This window comes from Canis aureus, chromosome 33, assembly GCF_053574225.1.
Source record: "Canis aureus isolate CA01 chromosome 33, VMU_Caureus_v.1.0, whole genome shotgun sequence".
Classification (NCBI taxonomy): Eukaryota; Metazoa; Chordata; class Mammalia; order Carnivora; family Canidae; genus Canis; species Canis aureus.
In genome coordinates, this window is record NC_135643.1 from 18,140,032 (window position 1) to 18,161,979 (window position 21,948).

General features: G+C 36.7%; 1 protein-coding gene across 14 annotated transcripts in view; it reads left to right on the forward strand.

Annotated features, from left to right (window-relative positions):
- BMPR1B (bone morphogenetic protein receptor type 1B) overlaps positions 1–21,948 on the forward strand; it is a 392,960-nt gene that overhangs the window by 268,839 nt on the left and 102,173 nt on the right. Inside the window, exons 1-2 of one of the 14 annotated variants that reach the window (XM_077882932.1) lie at positions 5,827–5,860; positions 10,301–10,451. The exons of 7 other annotated variants lie outside the window; for them this stretch is intronic. Coding sequence is in view for 1 of the 7 variants with exons in the window: in XM_077882916.1 (XP_077739042.1) it covers positions 16,974–17,046 (73 nt within the window). In the remaining 6 variants the exon portion in view is untranslated. Of the gene's footprint in view, positions 1–5,821; positions 5,944–10,300; positions 10,452–16,879; positions 17,047–21,948 lie in introns of those variants that run through there. 6 more of the 14 variants (XM_077882927.1, XM_077882921.1, XM_077882929.1 and 3 more) reach the window with 6 other exon arrangements.

Genomic DNA, 21,948 nt, shown 5'->3' on the forward strand with positions numbered 1-21,948 from the left:
GTGCTATAGTTGTATATATAAAAGTGTACTTTTTAAAAAAATACAGAAGTCAGATTTTTCTTAACTAAATTTTTAGAACTGTCCATAGTCCAGGTTATTGCTTCTTTCTCTGTGGCCAATTAAAAAAAGAAGAGTTCTCTTTTAGGGTCAGAAGATTAGCTTGTTTTGTTTATAAAACATGATAGAAAGAAATACTTATTTCTAAGACTAGAAAAACCTATCTTCCAATTGGCTTTTTTTTTTTTTACATTTTACTTTATTAAGAAATCAAATAAAAAATAAAGTGAGAAGTAGAAATACTAATTGATTCATGAATTAATTTATTAGAATCCAAAGTGCTAAATCACTAATCTGAAGTTATCTGACTGAAACACGGAGGTGAAGAAAACAAAATTTCTCATAACCAAATCCTACCTGCTCTTTCCTCAGTATGTGATTCTGAAGGGGGAAACCCAGCTTGCTTTATTATTCATATTTCCTTTTGAACTGGATGATAAATGCTGAACCATCATGGCAAGCCTATTCTGAAGATGTCCAGAGTAACAATAAACCCTTTGTGATGAAAATAGCACAGTGTAGCTATTTGCCAAACTAAAAATCATGAACTTACTTATGATCTATATTCCAGGGTGTTGCACATCAGCAGTTGTCAGTTTTATGTATTGGGGGAAACAGGAGTTAAAATAATTGTCGTAAGTAGAATATACATATTTGCACTTTGTTTTGTACTTTAATCCCCAGACCACTCAGATAATTAAATTGGTAATGAGATGCTTGCTTTTATGCGCATTTACACGTATATTGTCTGATAGGTTCTATACTTTTTATTAGGGGTGCTAATAATTAATGATCATTTATCTGTGTATTACTTTTTACCTGACGGTACTTTCTACTGTGTCAAAGATTGTCCTACGGAAATAAACTTTGCACCGTTGGAGAACCACCAGAGTAAAGGAAGGCACACTGTTATTCAAATGAACTAATTTAAGATCATTTCTTCAGCACAGAGGCAACAGGAAGGCAGGACCAGAAGCATCTACCCCAGGAGGTTATATATAGGATGATTGGAGACATTCCCAAAGACAATGAGGCACTAGCGTTTGTTTAAGAGAAAGGCTATTTCACTCTGAGAGCTCATGCTGGAATTAACTGGTGTCATTTTGAAGGAGGGTTTTGCTAATTGGCATCTCCCAATTGTATATAATGCCAACACCTTTTCTATTAATTATTTGCCATAAACATAGCTCAGTGAAGCAAAACTCCCTGCAAACTATAAAGATTTAAGAGGAACTGTTGCAATTTAATTCGTTTCCAAAAGCCCTATGTGAACTGTAACAGTTGGTTGGTATTATTTGTATAATGTTTTGTCATTTGATGTTGGAAGCATTATGTTCATGTATTGTGGTGATGGCCTGCTGAGTAATTGCAAGGTTCATTATACTACCAAGACTGTCAAGGGGCATTTATGGATATTCATGTGCAGTGAACCCTTGAACTTGAACTGGTCATTCTTGTCTCCCATGGCTGGAATTGTGTTTACTCCAAATGGCAGGAGAAACTTTAATTATGAAACCGTAAAAGAGGCAAAATTACCTAAGTTTTAAAATGCTAAATGGACTATTAAAAAATGTACCTGCAGTTTTTCCCCCTCTACTGTAAGAATGTTATCTGCACTCTCAAGGAAACTCATCATAATTCTAAGTTTTAAGAATTTTTAAATTTTTTTGGTGGTTTGGTAGTAAATCTGTGCTTCTAAAATTATGTGTTTTTATGTAAAAAGATACTAGATATCCATTATTTCTACTTTAGGAAATCCATTGATAGACCAAATATTAATTAAAAAATGAACATATTCATTCATATGAAGTTAAAAATGTTCAAGCATTGTGCATTGATTTGAAAACTGTTGAATATATGAAGTAAATTTAAGAAGCAAACTTCAGGAAGTAGGCAGATACCTATTTATGAATATGTAACTATGAGTTAGTGTTAAAGTATTTATCACAATAATTGTAATGATCTCTTTATGAGTATCCTTCCCCTAGACTTTAATGTTCTTGAGAATAGAAGCGTTTTCTTAAAATATCCTGTCTCATAGTGCTCAGTGCATTGTGCTTGTTCAGTGAGATTTTGTTGAACTGAATTGAAGAGAGCTGAGGCAAAGATGGCATATTAGACAGGGTTGTAATTTGAAATAGAGAGTTATGACTGGAGCATAGAGTACTTGGAGATTGGTGGCAAGAAATGAAATTAGAAAAAAGAGAAGATGCTTCTGTTCCCAAGTGCTTGGGTTGTACACAGAAAATACTATACAGCAGTTACAGGATTTTAAGCAGCTAATCACATGACAGCCATGCAGAGGATGGGAATAGGGTAGAAATAAGAAACAAACTCTGGTTCCCCCACACTGGGATATAGTATCCTTGAAGCCTGGGTTGGACAAAGATTTTGTTTGTTTTAAAGCAAAACAAAATTCTTACATGAAATTTTAATTGTGAGAAAATACAACATAACTATTTCAATCATTTTAAAGTGCTACAGTTCAGTAGTTTTAAGTACATTCACATTGTTGGCCAACCAATCTCTAGAACTCCTTATGTTTGCAAAGTTGACATTTTTAGTCTGCTGAGACAGCTGTCACAATACAATAGACTGAGTGGTTTAAACAATGGTCATTTATTTCTCAGAGTTCATGAGACCAGAAAGTCCAAGATCCAGGTGCCAGAAGATTTGGTTTCTGGTGAGGGCCCTCTTTCTAACTGGTAGACAGCTTGCCTTCTTGTGTCCTTGCATGGCAGAGGAGAAAGAGAACATAAGAGCTACCCCAGGTCTCTCTTCCTCTTCTTTTAAGGACAATAATCCCATTATGGAGGCCACACTTTTATGACCTCATGACCTCATCTAAAACTAAGTATCTTTGGGAGTTAATGGCTCCAACACAGGAATGTCATAACAATATTTATCTTTTTGTTACTGTCTTATTTCACTTAGCATAATGTCTTTAAGATTCAACCATGTTGGACAGCCCACGTGGCTCAGTGGTTTAGCGCCGCCTTCAGCCCAGGGCCTGATCCTGGAGACCTGGGATCAAGTCCCATGTTGGGCTCCCTGCATGGAGCCTGCTTCTCCCTCTGCCTGTGTCTCTGCCCCCACTCCACCCCCTCTCTGTGTATCTCATGAATAAATTAATAAAATCTTTTAAAAAAAAGATTCATCCATTTTTAGTATTTATCAGAATTTCCTTTTTTAATGCTGAATAATATTTCATTGTATGTTACCACATTTTGTTTATCCATTCATCTGTTGAAGAATATTTGAGTTGCTTTCAGCTTTTGGTTATTGTGAATAATGTTGCTATGCACATGAATGTGTGTGTGTGTGTGTGTGTGTGTGTGTGTGTGTATATATATATATATAAATGTTTTTTCAAAACCCTGCTCTCAATTCATTTGAATATATACTAGGAAATAGAATTGCTGGATTATTTAGTTACTCTGTTTTTAATTTTTTGAGGAGCTTTCCTATTGTTTTTCATAGCAGCTGTATCATTTTACATTCCCACCAATGGTACATACAGATTTCTGTTTCTCCACAACCTTGCCAATACTTATTTTGATAATAGCCATTCTCTTGGGTGTGAGATGGTATCTCATTGTTGTTTTGATTTGCATTTTCCTAGAGATAAGTGATTTTGAGCATCTTTTCATGTGCTTATTGGTCTTTTATATATATCTTCTTGGAAAAAATGTCTGTTCACATCCTTTGTCTATTTCTTAATTGGGTTGCCTCTTATTTTTGTAGTTGTTGAGTTGAAGTCATTCTTTATATATTCTGGATAATCCCTTATTAGATATATGATTTGCATATTTTCTACCATTTCATAGATTGAAATGTTATTGATTGAGTCCTTTGAACAGAGGTTTTAACTTTTGATGTAGTCCAGTTTATCTCCTTTTTATAAAATTTCTGTGCTTTTGATATCATATCCAAGAAATTATTACAAAATGCAATGACATGAAGCTTTTCCCGAAAGTTTTTTTTGTTTGTTTGTTTTGTTTTATTTTGTTTTTGGTAAGAGTTTCATAGTTTTAATTCATTTCAACTGTTACATTTAGGTTTTTGATCCATTTTGAGTTAACATCCATTGTGTATGTTGTAAGGTAAGAGTCATTTTGTGTGTGTGTGTGTGTGTGTGTGTGTGTATTTTATTTTTTGTTTTTGCATGTGAATATCCAGTTTTCCCAACACCATTTGTTGAAAAGACTATCTTTTTTCCATTGAATGGTCTTGGCAACCTTGTTGGTGTTTTGTGTGCACTGCTGGAGCAAAGAAAAAAGGGAGGCCTTTAGTGCATAAAAATGAGGGAATGACCTACAAAAATCCTGGAGAAACTTTTTAAAAGATTTTATTTATTTATTAGAGCATGCACAAGAGAGAGCATAAGTAGGGGGAAGAGGCAGAGGGTACAGGAGAAACAGACTTCCCGCTGAGCAGAGAGCCCGATGGGGGGCTCTATCCCAATATCCCAAGATCATGACATGAGCCAAAGGCAGATGCTTAACTGACTGAGCCACCCATGCATCCCTTGCAGAATCTTCTAAATAAATGAGTCATGGAGGCCATTCTAGGAATAGAGTGGTGGAACCTTGTTAGATTAAGAGTACAAAAGGAGGAATTTAGAGTAGCTCCCTCAGCCAGAAAGAACACACATACAATGTTTTGTTTGTTTTTGAAAAGTATCTGAAACAGACAAGGAGGCAAATGTTAAAAGCATGGACAAAGATAAATGACAGGCACTTCACCCCCAGGAAATAAAACATGTAGTGAAGAAGACAGCATGCATAAATAATTATAATACAGAGTAAAGGGATAAATGTATTAGAAGTAATACTGATAAAATGCTGTGGACATTTAGAGGAGAAAACAGTTACTTCTTCAGAGAGGACCAGTTGGGTCTTGCTGGATATAGTCATCCAAATTTCTCCTTTGAAAGCAACAGAAACCAACCATGATTAATTTACACAGAAAACACAGTTATTAAGAGGGTATTTGCTAGTTCATAGACTCTCCAGGAGGATATGGGAACCAGGTCTGGAAGAGACACAGCCTAAAATAATACTTAGAATTCCACCTCAAAATTTATCTTGTAATAAGGGTTACATTGTTACCATTGTCACCACATCTGATTGTAGACACTTACTTAAACTGTTCCCATCAGCCCTAGATATGAATGTTGCCACTAGAACGGCTGAAAGGGTGACTGACTTGTTTTAGCTTCCGTTTTGTAGAATTCTGCCTCAAGTGGAAAATGGTAATCTACAGGTGGCTGCAAAATATTGCAATATTCACAGATCTGAGAAAGGTAAAATTTGCACTGCTGTAGGAGAATTGTAATATTTAGACAAGCAATGGCAATTGGAAATATGGGGTAGAGATTCAGAAAAAGATTTAGCCTGGTAGTCAGTGATATTAGCTAAGGCCCTGACATTATAAGGGGACATGTTTGAAGAAGAGATCATTGGGAAAGAATTCTGATCATCTATATTCGTGTAACACAAGAGGAAGAAACTTGGATGGATAGGCCTTTATCATGAAAACTAGAGGAAAAACTTCTGATGAGTGTCTAGTAAATTGTGTTTGTTCAGTTTCCTTCTAACTGAATGAAGCTTTTAAGAAGGGAAGTGGTTGCAGTGCTCAGCGTTGCTTAGGAATACAATGAGTGAAGACATAGAAAAATTCTTTGCATTTGTTGACCTTTGAAAGAAGAATTTCATTAGAATGCTGGGGGTAGAATTCAGAGAACAGAGATTTACAAGGAAAACATAATTGGAATGGAATTACAATAATTGGTGGCATCAAGGTCAGTTACTTTAGGAAAAGAAAGATAGGACTTGTCAAAGGAACTACTTTACAAAAAAAGATTTATTGAGCACCTACTACATAGTAAGTGTTTGAAGTGCTTGGAGTACATAAGTGAACAGAATGGACAGAGATCAGTGTCCTTGGGATCTTTATGTTCCAGAGGAGTGTGAGAGGTATCAGATAGTTAACAATAAACATAGCAAATAAGTACATTATATAGTGATTAGAAGGTGATAAATGCTGTGGGGGAAAAAAAGGTAAAGCAAAGTAAGAAAATTGATTGGGTTTGTTGATCTTTGCAAGAAGAATCTCAGAATGGTGGGAAATAGAGGTCTAGTAGGGTCAGGTAGGGATTTGGGTGCTTGTACTGGTATATTTACCTAGCAGCCTAGCAGCAGGCGAGGCTTCACTGAGCTGAGATTTGAGGAAGTCTTGAAGAAAATGCTGGAGGAAGCTAAGTAGATATCTAAGGGAAGAATGTTTAGGCAGAGGAACAGGAGCTACAAAGCTCTGGCAGGAACATGTATGGTGTGTTTGACGAACAGGATGAGGAACCGAGAGAACAGTAGGAAAACAACCCAATGAGATCATTGGAAGCTAGCTCTAAAATAGGACCTTGTAAACTACCATAAGGAATTAGAGAGACATGGTAAAGCATGTACTCTAGGATTGATAGCTCTTTGATATTTTCTGTAGATTACTGGCATGAGGTAATCTACAGCTTCTTATACAATTCAGAAAAACTTCAAGCTTACTTTGCATAGGCTGTTTCTATTTAAACAACTTCAGAAAGAGATAATGTCAAAACCCAGACAAAGGGATGATGCCCTATAACTAATATAAAGTAAGGCGGGATTCTTTATTGAAGGAAAAGAAGGTAAACTATGATGAATAATTTTATAGGGTTTTTTTTTTTTTTTTGGCCTAAATTCCTAGAGTGAACTAAACATTTGTTGTCAATTTCTGATGATATACATATCATTTTAATAAAAAAGATTGAAAATCTTTTTTAAACAAGTGTTTCTAAAAGAGTGCTTCTTCTGAACTTCCTTTTCTTTTCTTTTTTTTTTTTTTTTTTACACATCCTTTAATAAAGGTGCTAATGAGATGTATTGAGGACTTTGAAGTGCTTCCACTGTAAACTTTCTCAGGAGACCTCAGGGTAGAAATTATGGTGACTATTTAAATCCAATTGATCATCTTAATGGGCTTTAAATCATCTTGATAAATATAAGTTTTGTAATTTCGGTTAAGGTTGAATTTGAATGTTTCGTTTGGCATAATCCTTAAGATAACTCACTGCTTGCTTAAATTTTTCACTTTTCAGGTGGGTATTTGGTAGTAATAGACGTAACCACAAAGAGGGATGACTATAAGAATAGATCTATACAGCAAGATGATCAGATAAAAGAATGCCAAAGTAACTAAGGCTTATATATTAGACTAGAAGAGTATTACAGTTTCATAATTGTGTATTAATACATCACTGGTTTTATCTAATATGATCACTACAGCTCATCTTCTTTACTTCCATAGTTTAAGCATCTTCTGTCGTGCCAGTCACATTCAGTATCCTCTGATTTAGCTCATGTAAGGCTCTAGTTAAAGCATCAAAAGAAAAGGTTTCAGTAAGAATAAAGTCTGATTTCGGGATCCCTGGGTGGCGCAGCGGTTTGTCCCTGCCTTTGGCCCAGGGCGCGATCCTGGAGACCCGGGATCGAATCCCACATCGGGCTCCCAGTGCATGGAGCCTGCTTCTCCCTCTGCCTGTGTCTCTGATTAAGTAAAGTCCATACATGGAGTTTCATTTTTTATTTATTTTTGCAAACTAGTTGTTTGAATGTTAAAACCAATCCTTTGTCTTGTGAAAACCCTGCATGTGTAGAGTCTACTAGAAAAGTCCTTTGTGAGATTATCAAAAACTGTTGCTTCTCATAAAAAAATTTAAAACATTAAGCAGCTGTGCTTTATATCTGGAGACAGGTGAAGGAAGATAAGGGAAATATATACACACACACACACATATATAAACACAGTATGTTTTAGGCATCTTTTTGGTATCAACCATCTGTCATTAAGAAAGTATTTCAAAATACACAATTGACTTCTGGCCGGTAGAAGAAAGGAAAAGGTCTAACATCTCATGAATCTGAACTGAAAATCACGGGATTATTTTTTATTTAATTAAAAATACTTTGCAAGCGCATAGAGTTTAGATATCACTTTAAATAAAAAATTGGCTTTCCGTAATCTCTGTGTTTCTTCTAGCATCAATTTTTTTAAAAAACTACTAAGAGCTAAGTCTACTCAGAAATCATATACTGGCAGCATTATTATTGAGGTTCTCTAATGGAAAAGCTAGAATACACTAAATCAAAACAAAACTTCTCTGTTATGAATGCCTTTTCTTCTATTTTACAAAACTTTTTCTTGGGACACACGGTTGAATGTCTGCCTTGAGCTCAGGGTGTGATCCTGGAGACCTGGGATCGAGTCCCACATCGGGCTCCCTGCAAAGAGTCTGCTTCCCCCTCTGCCTGTGTTTCTGCCTCTCTGTGTGTCTGTCATGAATAAATAAATAAAATCTTTAAACAAAACAAAACTTTTTCTTGTTTGATTCCTCCTGTATATAGTTACGATATTCTCCAAAGAGTGTGAAATGCATTTTTAAAAATTTAAATTCAATTAGCCAACTATATAGTACATGATTAGTTTCAGACATAGGGTTCTGTGATTCATCGGTGCATATAACACCCAGTGCTCATCACATCGGGTGCCCTCCTTAATGCCGGTCACCCTGTTACCGCATCTCCCACCTACCTCCCCTCCAGCAACCCTCAGTTTGTTTCCTATGGAAATAAGAGTCTCTTATGGTTTGTCTCCCTCTCTGATTTCTTCCCATTCAGTTTTCCTTGCCTTCCTCTATGAGCCTCTAAACTGTTTCTTATAACCACATATGAGACTGTGTGATAATTTTCTTTCTCTGATTGACTTAGGAAAATGGATTTTCTAAGAGCTGTCTTCATATGGTTTGCCCACTTAAGCATAGGCTATTCAAGTGTTTAAATAGGAACTATACTTTAACTCCTTTTATATTTCTTTTATGTGTATACTAATGCGCACCTTCCTTATTTCTAAAGTATACTCAGATGGAGTTATAAGGAAACATGTGAGAAAAATAAAATTTTATTGATATTATAATTTGCTTAAAATTTATTTTTCAATTTACCTATTAATATCATTTCAAGTTGGATTTGGGTGAATTTAGTACATGAATTTAGTACAATTGACTCTAGGATAAAGTAAGAATAATGGTAATCCTCTTCAAGAAATTAATTTTGATATAAAACTGTGTTCAGGTTTTTATAATGGCTAGCATGAAATTCAAATAGGTACTAGAGGTTTTGATTTTCTGCTCAGGGATGCTTTAGCACTAGTTTGATAAAGAAGAAAACATCCTTTAACTACCTTTGAAATAGAGCTTTAGGTGAGTCAGGTTAGTAGCTTCAGTGGTTCATGATTTTCATAGTGTGTAACTTTAATTCTGAGGAGTTCCGGGCCCAATATAATACAAGAAGGGTATATCTGTCGTTATTTAAATGAACAACAAAAACCCCTTTCTTTTTTAAATATTTCTTTATTCATGAGAGACACACAGAAGAGGCAGAGACATAGGCAGAGCGAGAAGCAGGCTCCCTGCGGGGAACCCGATACGGGACTGGATCCCTGGACCCAGGATCATGCCCTGAGCTGAAGGCACATGCTCAACTGCTGAGCCACCCAGGTGTCCCCCAAAACCCCTTTCTCATGTAGTTGCTTGCAAGTGGGGCAAAGTAGATCTTTTCCAACTGCCTTCTCACAGTGTATAGAAAACATCTTTAGTGAAAACAGACTCATCTGATGAGGGGAGGACCACATCACGTGGTTCTGGTGACTTTGCTTATCCACTTTTTCTGAGGCTGCAGAGTTGCCACCCTGTAACTCCTAAGGCACAGGCCTGCTCATGGAAAATAAAACCTCCTTCCCTAATTCCAAGGCATCTCACTCACCCTTAGTTGCTTGGCTTGTAAAATATGCTCGATAATATATGCATTGAAGGGCTGCTGGGTGAGTTAAAAAGAATATCTGCAAGATGCTAATCTAAATTAATGATAATATACCTCTTTTACTTATGATTATCATTGTTCCTAACAAATGCTCTAAAGGAGAAGTCCATCTCTCATTGGATCTGAAACCACTGACCTATGAGTACATTGCTGTGGCTTCCAGAGTGTCTGGTGTCCCCTCCTCTGAATCAATAGGTTTAGAACTCAAGCTATCTGACCCCTCTTCTGCTCCAACCTTCAGAATTTCTAGCTGTTATGTTCCTTGAACAAATTTCATCAGCCCCCAGAGTCTCTGAGGCCTCCATCTACTAAGTGAACTATTTCTGCCCTAGTTATTTCTTGCAGAGCAAAACCATGGGTCCCTGACTAGTGAAGTGTTGGTGTGTCTCATCCTATCAAGCCTTAACCAGTTCCAGACCTTGTTGCTTCAGGCACATGCAGTATTTCCATCTGTAAACAGGAGTGATATCACTGACCATACAGGTAGGTAGTGAGGATAAATGAGGTAATATATATTAGGTACATTGCATAGTACCTAACAAAGAGTAAAAACTCGCCAAGTGTAGGGATCATCATTATCATCATTTTATATTCTTATCTAGAAATAATTCTGTTAGTCTTCCTTGAGTCCTTGCTTGCCAACCCCTGCTAAGACATTTTTTTTCTCCCGTTCAGGTTTAGTTTCTGGTCTGAGATAATCGTATTGATCAGGTGATGGATTACTCTATAGTGATTAATGTAAAGAATAATCTCACATTTTATGTACCACCTGGCTCCATATTACCAAATACGGTACAAGTCCGATCTTATTAGCCTTTAGTTGAATAATACTGAAACCAGATAATACACTGGATAGAATTCTGTCTGTATGGGGTTTAGGAGTCGTGGAGTGGTCTGGAGGTTTGTGTTATTTTGTTTTTATTTTAATTGTAGAACTTACAGATTCGCTGAGTTAATTTTCATTGGTAGTTTAATCATGCAAATTGCTTTTAGTTCTCTTCCCATTCTTTAATGTTCATTGCTTTTTGTATCTAGTCTTCTTAGTTTGTATCCAGGCTGTGCATAGCCTGGTTATATTCATGGTCTGACATGAGCTTTTAAAAAGAACTCTGCAATTATTAAGTGAATGATATTGTCATAGATTTTAAGGTATCATCCTATTATAGAATTCCATGAAGCATTTTGCTTTGATGGGTTTGGTTGTGCTGATGATCAAATCATACTCTCTGAGTACACAGTGTTACAGTGTTTTAGGAGAATACAGTTTGGGACACATTTGTTATTTTTCAAAAGCCATCTGAAATCCCATTAATGAGTTGTGGGGAGTAGCACTGGTAAAAGACCAACATTGAAAGCCTGTATCAGAAGATATTGTCATGTCTATCACACAATATTAAGGCTCCAGCCTGTTAATAATGACAATATTTGTATTAGGTGGAAAATGGTTTGTGTTATTAGTGCTTAAATTATATTGAGGTGTGTTCAGAGTATTTCATAACAAGTGTGTTTCCTTTACTATTTTTATAAATGCCTCAAAAAAAGGTACCTTTTATGTATGGCTGCTCTAAAAAATTTATAATTTTAGTTTTTGAGACATATCCTTAATGAACATGATTTCAAAAATAAAAAAGAAAAAATAGCAATCAGCTAAGCGCCATCATGACCTGGTTGGTTTATCGTAAAAGTCTTGACATTTTAAAGCTGGAGCTGTCCCTTTATATTTGTGTGTGAATTTTTTTGTTGCTAGTGGTAACTATAGAGAATTTTTTTTCCAACAGCACCCTTTAAATAACAATGGTCTCCCCAAATATGCTGTGGCATAGCTTTAAACTTTATTAAGTCTGTCTCAGACTCCCCTTCCTCTCCCTGAGTAAATGGAAGAAAAGTTTGGCAGGCTTCATGCTGTGCACTTGATTGATGTCCAGAACATCTGAAGGACTTTTGTGTCCTGCCTACTCTCTGTGAGTGCATAATGTGTGAATACTTAAAGCAGGTCAGCCCTTATCACATGTAATCTAGGCCTGAAAGCAGATCAACAGTGACAGTCATATCCCGTAAGTAAGAACACAAATCATCCTCTACATGCTTTCGACAAGTTGTGGGATATTCTTTTTCTCTCTTTTTACCCCTTCCCACTCACGGGGAACCTTGGCAGAGCAATGAAAGCAGAGAGGAGACGTGCTCAGAATAATGTGTCACTTGTTGGAGGGAGGAAGGGATTGTTTATTTGTAATGATGTGCTGCTCTTTCACTGTGCAGCTGAAGGGAGCTTCGGGTTGTTAATGACCAGTGATGTGGAAGGCTGCAAATGAGACTGGGGTGGGAAGGTGGGAGGCAGCCTGAAAGCCGCCGAAGTTGTGGTCTTTGCAAACTCCAGAGTCAGGAGAAACATTTTTGTACACGCGAGTTCTATTGTTCGTGTTTTCCCCCATAATGGAGTAACTTTTTATGTCATTGTTTAAGCGTATAGCTGAAAATCAGAGTCAGAGGGTGGATTAGCCAGTGCAACTCGGAGTGCACTTTTCTCAATTTGGTACAACTAGTATGAAAGTTTAAAACAAATATTTTAGGGCAAAACTCAATAGAATGGTAGGGACCATACTATAGCTTGCAAAAGGAAGGAGGGAGTAACTGTTGTCTCTGTGTGCCTGTGTGTTTGAACGGAAGTTTAATTAACTGTTGCTCCAAACAGTCTTAGCAGGGATATTGAAACCATAAAGAAAATAACACTCGCTTTGATGATTGTTCTCATCAAAAATTATAAGGATATTGTTAGATATCTTAGATAGGGAGGACTGTCCTTACCATCATAGCATTGAAAACTTTACTGGTTTCTTTTGAAATGTAATCAGCTGGAGAAGTTGCTGTAGTCCATTCATATAATGGAAGATCAGCTGTGCAGATACCTCCTCGAGAAATGAAGGCAGGGCTTCCCACAGAATCCCATTATGAGACATGAGGTCTTTCCCACCTTCTCCCCTCTACTTTTCCAGCCTGATGTCTCTGTTCTCCAGGCACAGCCAGGTTCCCACGTTCTCAGCAAACACCGTTCTTTGGCTTACTCGTGAGTCTCTGTGTTCTCTGTTCTTTTGCTTAGGATCCCTTTGCCCTCCTTTCACCCAGTGAATTCCTGCTTATCTTTGAAGACCTAGTTGCCATGCCTCTCCCCTGCAGGTCCAGCCGCCACCCGCAGTCAGAAGACATCTCTGTCCACTGTACTTTCTGTGTTCCTGCCGTTCTCCAGGCAGTGGCTGTCCTGCATTGTCATTATTGAATTGTATATTTGTCCTCAGCTAACAGAATCAGTTGTGTTCTGAAGGCAGAGACTGTCTCTTAAGAAATGTTCTCCTATCCCATTTACTAGATACAGTTTCCCCAATTCAGCTTAGAAACTTCGCATATACGTACAATGAATAGATTTGGGGAGTTTCTATGTGAAAATAAGTTCTCAAATTGAAATAGTTGAAACAGTAATGTCTTATACCCCTGCTTCAATTAGATGAATATTCAGTGAATTAAATAAAAGTAAACTGGTTAAAAATTTCCCTTTACAGGTGTAATTTGAATTTTTGAAACCCTATTTAACATAAGACACATTTTACACTTCGTTTTCCTGACCACATGTGATAGGAACAATTTGATAAATGTTACATTAAAGAGCGTTATTGTTAACAAGGGAATTTTTTTTTTTAACAAGGAAATTTTTTGTCAGGGGGTGGGGAGTGATTAGTGGGAGATTTTTGGAAATTGACCATTTTCTGATATCTGCCTATGCTCTGGGCACCATATTCAGTAATTAATACTCAATTACTTGTCTAATCTATATAACAGTCTTAGGTAGTGATCAAGTGTAGAACAAAGTCTACACCATTTGTCCGAAGTTGTACAGATAGCGCAGCTTGGCTCTCTCTTTCATGGCATAGGCTCCATAAATCTAGAATGAGTGGGTCTGTTGAAGAATTCTAGTTGACAGGTAGCAGTGCACATCCTACTCATATGGGCAGTACTAGCTGTAGTCCTCCTCTTCTCTTTCCTTGCCCTTTTCTCATGTGTGTATTTTCAAATTTGTCACCTTTCTGTTAATATTCTCTTAGAGCTTTCTTTGAAGCCTCCGTAGGTGTGTACTCTATGGTGAGTGGGTTCAGTCATATGCAAAGCCAGATTGTTTTGCTAAGCCAGATTTCTGATCTACATTATGAGAGTTTTGTTACATCTTTTGAGCCTCATTGTCTAGAACTTAAATGCATTTTATAGAGCATCTCTTTCGTGGTTGGCACCCAGCATATATTAAACAATAAAAGGCAAAGTAGAGGGAATTCATAGGAATACATTTTGAATTTCTTAGTATTATAAATGAAAGAAATCCGTATTAACCAATAAATTTGACTAAGTAGGCACCTCCCCCATCATGCTCCTAATTTTCGCTTCTCCTTATCTAGTTAGAAGTTCAGGTTCAGAGACTCATCCTATATGCTGAAATTCTAGATTTTTTTTTTAATTTATCGAGCCAGTCAGTGTTCAGAAGCCTTTAGTTATTTATGTAATATACAGTCTAAACTCTGTAATCTATGTTCTGAGTCCTGCACAGTCTGGTTCCACTCTGTCTAGGTTTCTCTCCAGCCATTTACTAATAGGAGCTGTCTGCTCCAGTCAGATTTTTCTTCTCATGCTATTACACAAATGAAATATTTAATCCTTCCTCTAATCCCTGCTCGTATAATTTCTTCCTTTCCATCTCCTCGATTGCTGTATAAATTCAATTCTTATTTCAGTGTCCAGCTCTCCCTTCAGTTTTTGGCTCAGTCTAATCCATCCCTTACTGTGATTTTCCGTCTTTATTCCATTTGAGGACACTTCATCTTAAAACGTTACATTTTTCACAGTTCTCTGTTATAGATAACTGCTTTTTCTGTGGCATGGTAAATGTCTTGAGTACATTTATTTCAGAGAGCCCATAGTATAAAATTAGAAATGGTTGCTGATATGAATTGCTTTGAACTGAATTAGGATTCTAGGGAGAGAGCACCAGCTCTCTCTTTGGGCTTTGAGCCATTTATGGATGCTCATATTGGGGAAATGCGAGCTGTGGGAGCTGTCCCACATTTCAGCCATTCACTCCTCCCAAAGCTCAAGGCTGGGTTCCAAATTGGCAGTGGAACCATGTTGTGATGTGGCTCTGAGCCGAATATAGAAGGTTTGAACAAGAGATTCAGTTGCTTGATTTTTTTTTTTGTCGTCTTTTCCCACATATGACCCTTGCTCCTGATCACTATTGTTCATTTTAATACGCCTCAGTCTCCCTTCTTAGCTCAAAGGGATGTGGATAAATGATACTGAAGTGATACCACCCCCGACTTACAGTTTTCTGACAAGTTGTATGGCTTCTGTGAAATGCAAAATGTTTGTTTCTTAAGTTTGAATATATTCCAGAATTTCATACATGGTTAAAAAATACTGCATTTCTTTTACATTTTATTTCATGAAAATGTGAATTGAGGGTATTGGGTTGATAGTATAGTATTTGTAAATTCACAAAAAAGTAAATTGTTGGTATTCCTAACTAGAGAGTAGATTTGAATGGCACCTAGTAGGGCAGTGCTGGGAGGTGCTGGTGTTTGTAGAGGGGTGGGGGTCTCTCAAAAATGAGATGATGGCAGAGATTTTTTTCCAAGAAAAGAATTCTTAAAATATCAAGTAAATGCATTCTGATGGTATCTGAGATATAAGCATTGAAATAGGTCTCTGTTTTCATAAACATAAATCCTTTATCATGACTGATGGACTTAATAACTACTTCTGTTTGTATCTATGGTGGCATTGTAGTTTCTATACATACTGTCAATTCATTTATATTTCTTGCTGTTCTTTTAGTATTGACATTTCCCAGAGTCAAAGAAAACAAATAGCCCTCAAAAAAGTTCTTTAGTCTTGAAAAAAGGTCACTCAATATCATTGAAAGTGGAATCTTACAAGCTTTTTCATGGTTTATGTTGAGGCACAATTACAGTTAGAATCTTAAAACATCGGGCAGCCCGGGTGGCTCAGCGGTTTAGCGCCACCTTCAGCCCAGGGCCTGATCCTGGAGACCTGGGATCGAGTCCCTCGAGGGGCTCCCTGCATAGAGCCTGCTTCTCCCTCTGCCTGTGTCTCTGCCTCTGTGTGTGTGTGTGTGTGTGTGTGTCTCATGAATAAATAAATAAAATCTTTAGAAAAAAAAATAAAATGTTTAAAAAAAGTCTTAAAACATTTAATAACTTACGTTAATGAGATGGTTGGGCTCACGGTACTTTTTCTACATAAGAAATTTCAAACCATAGTCATTTAAGATGAGTTGATTAATGAGTAGCTTAACTGAAATACTTCAACTTGAAAGTTTCATTAAAGATCCTCTTTACACAAGACCCCTTTTTCCTGTCCGTGTACTTGGTTCAAAGGCATTTGCTCCATTATCTAAATGGTGATGTGAGCAAGGTGTCATAACGAGACACTTCAATGCATCGCAACATTTCGAGCATTTTATCAAAGAAAACATTTTTATTTTGCTTCTTTCTACAATCTCAAACAATCGTTCTTAGCAAGAGAAGGAAAAAAAAAAAAAGGCCTTGACAAAAGAAATAAGCTGTTTCATGACAGCGATGTACAGATGCCTGTGGCTTTGCGGTCCTTTCAGAGCTGCCGGAGAGATCTGGGGGGGCTCTGGGGGGGCCGGGGCAGAGCGAATCCTCCCGCAGGTACTGGCCCTTGTGTGGGCAGCTGGGTCAGGCTCCTTTCTTAAGAAAATACTCCAGCGCAGGGTCCTCACCGCCCTTTGTTGTCCTCCCCACGAGGTGATCCGCTGAAGGCTCTGTGGTGACAGAACCAGTTTGTAACAGGCTTGTCTTTCGCGGTGCTGTCTCAGGCTCGCTGGCAGGCTTGCCGGAAGCTCGGACAGGAGTGGCAGCAGAGGAGTCCCCGTGAAAGGAGAGGCCAGAAACAGGCGGGTCACATTTACTGCTCTCCTGCGCAATGGGTTGGCTGGAAGAACTACACTGGCAGCTTCACATTTCCTTGCTCATTCTTCTGTCTATGCACACGAGGGGTAAGAAGATCAGTGCCCCCTGGTACCGTGCTGACAGGGGCCTGCGTTAATGTCAGCTCTTGTGGCTTTTATCACAGAAGGGAGAGTTCAGGGCAGAAGTGCAGTGGCTAAACATTTCCAGTCCCCCTCCTCCAACTGCTCTGTCATTTTACTACTTTTTCAATTTGGTCAAAAGCTTTCTAGTTAGTATATGAGGATAATTTGAAAGGAATTCAAAGTTTCTGTTTTCTCTAGTAATTAAGAATTAAATCCAATCTGGTTTGGAGCTGTGAATATGAAGTTGGTTGTCACCATACTGAGACAGTTTTGTATGTGAAGAATTTACGAGAATCATTCTAATAAACTTTGTTTTGATCATTTGTATTTGAATACTGCTAGGTTTTTATAGGTTAGCTAATTAACTTTGAAGTTCGTTGCAACTTTTATGCAGATGCCTTGAGTAAACCTCTAGCTTTGCAATAGCAATAATTATAAATTGTGAATATGTCAGATGTTTATCCACATTTGAAAACGGGAGCCGGCTTAGTGATCATTTTGTCCAGAATGATTCCTGTATCAAGTTGACGAAAGGATGGCAGTTTTCAAAAGTTACTTAAAACTTTTAAATAAAAGAGTGATCGTAAAAGCAGGTAAACTAGTTCAAAATAGAGGAAAGATAACATAGTGAAACAACTTAGGAAGTGACTCTTAGTGATTTGCAATGAGGGAGCTGTTTGTTGGGAATAAGGAGAAAGCGGCTATATAAAATTAAACCGAGTGACAAAGGGAATATGTATGAGATGGAAATGCATTTATAGTTCAGCTTCATCTCCTTGAGAATGCATTTTATAGAACTAGTTTGGCAATACTATTTATTTGGGAAGTGTATGTTGTCAATTGGCATGTACTTTTGATTGGCATTTATAGGACTCATATTTTCATAATCCATATATTCCATGGCACTATTAAAATATTTTATATATATATAAAAATATATTTTATATATATATATATATATATATATATATATAAATATATTGTGTCTTGACTCTATGAAAAAAAAAAAGCTTTTAATTGCTGGCATGGATAAGGGTAGCCAAAAGGAGTTTTATGTGCTGCTGTGAAGGAACAATAGGTAATTCATTTACTTGATTTGCTAATTTATTTTCCAAAAATTTTTATAATGATATGATACCTTCTAGAAGAGAATAGAAAAGCCTCAGGGAAACTGTTTCTTAAGAATGTTCTGGGAAGCTCAAAGAATGATACGTGTGAGGTGAAATTCTTATTCCTCTCTTCATACTACTATTTCTTGATTGCCTGAAGCTAATTTTTCACTGTCTTTTCGGATTTTCCTTGAAAAATATGAATACCTGAATCTATTATTTGGTTTATGTCAATAAAAAGCAGAGGCCATATGTTTCACACCAAATTTTTGAATCATAGATGGTTGGCTTAGAGTATACCTTAGAGTCTACCTTTGAGTAGTAGAACTGTCTCACTTTTCTGGAGAGAAGGTTGAAGTCCAGGGATATTCCTTGCCTACCTCTAGGTAACATAGTCTTTTAAATTATCTGTCCAGGGCTCTTTCGTGTGTGTGTGTGTGTGTGTGTTTCTTTCTACTGATTTATTCTATAGCAACATGGTTCAGAGTATTAAATCTGGACACGGGACGCCTGGGTGCTTAGCGATTGAGCATCTGCCTTCAGCTCAGGGCATGATCCTGGGGTCCTCAGATCAAGTCCCACATTAGGCTCCCCAGAGGGAGCCTGCTTCTCCCTCTGCCTGTGTCTCTGCCTCTCTCTCTCTTTGTGCCTCCCATGAATAAATAAAATCTAAAAAAAAAAAAAAATCTGGACACAAAACATCTGTATTTGCATCTTAGCTCTACCACTTTTTAGATGTAGATTCAAATGAGGTACCTTATTAGAACCTTGATTTTCTCACCTGTAAAATAGGGATAATAATAATACTTACCATAGGGTCGATTTGGTTACTAAATGGGTAAGTACACGTAAAGCACTTAGAACAGTGTCTGTAATACATAGTATTTCCTGAGCATTTGTTTTTATTTATATTATTATTGATAGTTTATGCAGGAATGGGGGACATCCAAGCTGGAAATGTACATTGAGGCATGATTTTAAAAGAATCTGATAACACCTTCATGTGATTAACATACTAAATCCCAATGTATATTCCCAGCTTTGTCACAAATGAACTTTTAAATTTTTTTAAAAGTATTTTCTCTACCTGTAACAGTTTCACAAAAAATAAGCCTTATGATTTTTATGATTTTGCCCCAATGAAGACAAAGTGCTACAGACAGGGACTATTAGTTTCATCAAGACTAAGCAACTTTGACTATCAAGGTTATTATTCATTGATAATTTGTAATGCTTTATGATCATTAATTCTGCATGCACTTCAGTGAGAATGATGATCACAAACAAAATACAGAAAAATGAAGAGGTCCAAATTCTTAAGTGAATGGCAAAGCCACGAGTATTTATTCTGAGACCTTAAATCCTTCTTAAAAATAAATATATTTCAAATTTATTTTTAAGATTTTTTATTTATTTATTAATGGGAGACACAGAGAAGAGAGAGGGGGCAGAGACACAGGCAGAGGGAGAAGCAGGCTCCATGCAGGGAGCCCGATGTGGGACTCGATCCCAGGTCTCCAGGATCACGCCCTGGGCTGAAGGCAGGCACTAAACCGCTAAGCCACCCAGGGATCCCCAGTAAATATATTTCAAAATGACACCTTGAGACATTTGGAGAACCTGAGCATCTGGCAAATAAAAATATTTTGTTAATTAAACATATGGAAACCTAAAAGTTTTATATGGAAGGAATGTGTACAACACTCCAGTTCTACCATAAATGGGACAAAGCTCTGTAGAGTCACAGTAAGTGGAAAGGAGAATTCTTCTTACTTGGAACAGAATAGCTAGGGTGGCCTGTGCTGGGTGACTCACCAGCCTAAATCTTATCATTGCTTAAATCTTATCTTGAATGTTTTACTTGAGGAGACACAGGCTTAAGAAAAAGAGAGACAAGGTAGTCTTGGTAGAAGATTTGAATTTTGTGTTTTTTATATCGGCACATTGTTACTGTTTCAGAAATGTTTTTTTAAGAGTTGGAATCATGAAATGTAGAATTGCCTTTTTCTGAAAGTGAAAATATGACCTGTAGTGGTGAAAATCTGCAGTATTCAATTCTTGAAATGTTTCATTTTGAGGATTGAGCTATTTATGCTACCCTGCCCCTTTATTTTCAAAACATAGTAGAAAATCTCAGGCAGTCATAGTGAAGTAGTGCAATATGTAAACAGTATTAAAGTATCATTTTGATCACCACTGTTCTTCTTAAGTTCTGCCAAACGAATTTAGTGAGGTTATAAACGTGATCAGCTGACAGACCTAAAAACTAAAGGACTCTTTGTGTTTATTGTTCTAACACATTGGTGGCAACAGTGAGCCTTTTCTGACATGGATGGGCCTCATGTTCTGGCATTTAAAAGGGTGAGATTTTTATTTAGCTTCCTGTTAAGTATATATGTGAACATTTCTACAGTCCCCTTGCCCGCCCAGTAAAATCATAGTAATAGATTATTACACCAATCAGATTAAAATAAAAATTGGCAGCCAACTTTTTGTCTTTAGGAGCAATTCTAAGTCTTAATGAATTATAGAAAAAAAAAAAAAGGTGAGATAGGAAATAGTAATCGGCTGTTTTAGGATACAAGAAAATCCCCAAACCTAATGAACAAAAACAAGTCCCAGTCTTCATGGCTCCTACAGTTTTATAGAACCCAGATTTTACATTCTGCTCTTCATTGCCAGGTCATATTCCGTAGGTTTCCTACTATAATATTTGTGTTTGATCATGTTGGCACTAATTTAAAATTTTAAAAAAATCTATGTTATTAAATATTTTAACTAAAATAAGGCAAATAAGGAATATAGTAACAGGAGGATAACAGGCATGGGCTGCAAATGTGTGGTTTCAAAATTAGAATGGTAATTTTGCTATAGGGCATCAATTTTTGGTAATATTTTTAAGTGAAAAATGATCCTTGTTACCATATGGCAAAATACAGTGAAAATCTGAACTGTTAGACCAACACAGCTGTTAAATGCATAAATGTGGTTCTGTGTTTAAAATGTTTTCTACTACAGCTATTATGTGGCACTTCCAACAATTAATCTCAGGCTATTAATCGGCAGTAACTGCAAGTTGTGGTGAACATCACAGATGTAAGAAATTTGATCTCTGTGGTAATTTACCTGGGAGGAAAGTGACTGAACTATAGTTCTCAACTTAAATTCTTCAGAGTATATTGGATAATAGACATTCACACAACTGTTGAGAGCAAACTCAAATCATTTGGCTTTACCCTTGCTGTGGGAAGTTATATTCCATAATGGTGGCAACCGTATATGTAGGCTGTGTGTTTGTGTGTATCTGTGCATACATAATTTTTAATTTTGAAATTACAAATATGTGAAGGCTTCTGGAAGAATAATAGTATTAGATCAGAGTAATTCAAATTAGGGTGTTTTTGTTTTGTCTTTTTTTGGGGGGGGGCTCTGGAAACCAATTGAATCTGAAATGACAGTTTTTTCCAAACTAACATTTTACAGATCTTTTATTGACTTAGAACTGCCAGGAACAAATTATGAGTATGTTTTTTGTCCCCTAATTTTTTAAGGATTTTCTCCATGTCCTGTATGAATTCTAAAATAAGGTATGTTAACTGATTAAGATAATTTTCCTATAATTTATTGACAATATACTTTGTCTTTTTTAAGGATTTTCTCCATGTCCTGTATGAATTCTAAAATAATCATAATAATAATTAAATAATAATAATAATTTAATAATTAATACTTCTAAAATAATCATACAGGACATGGA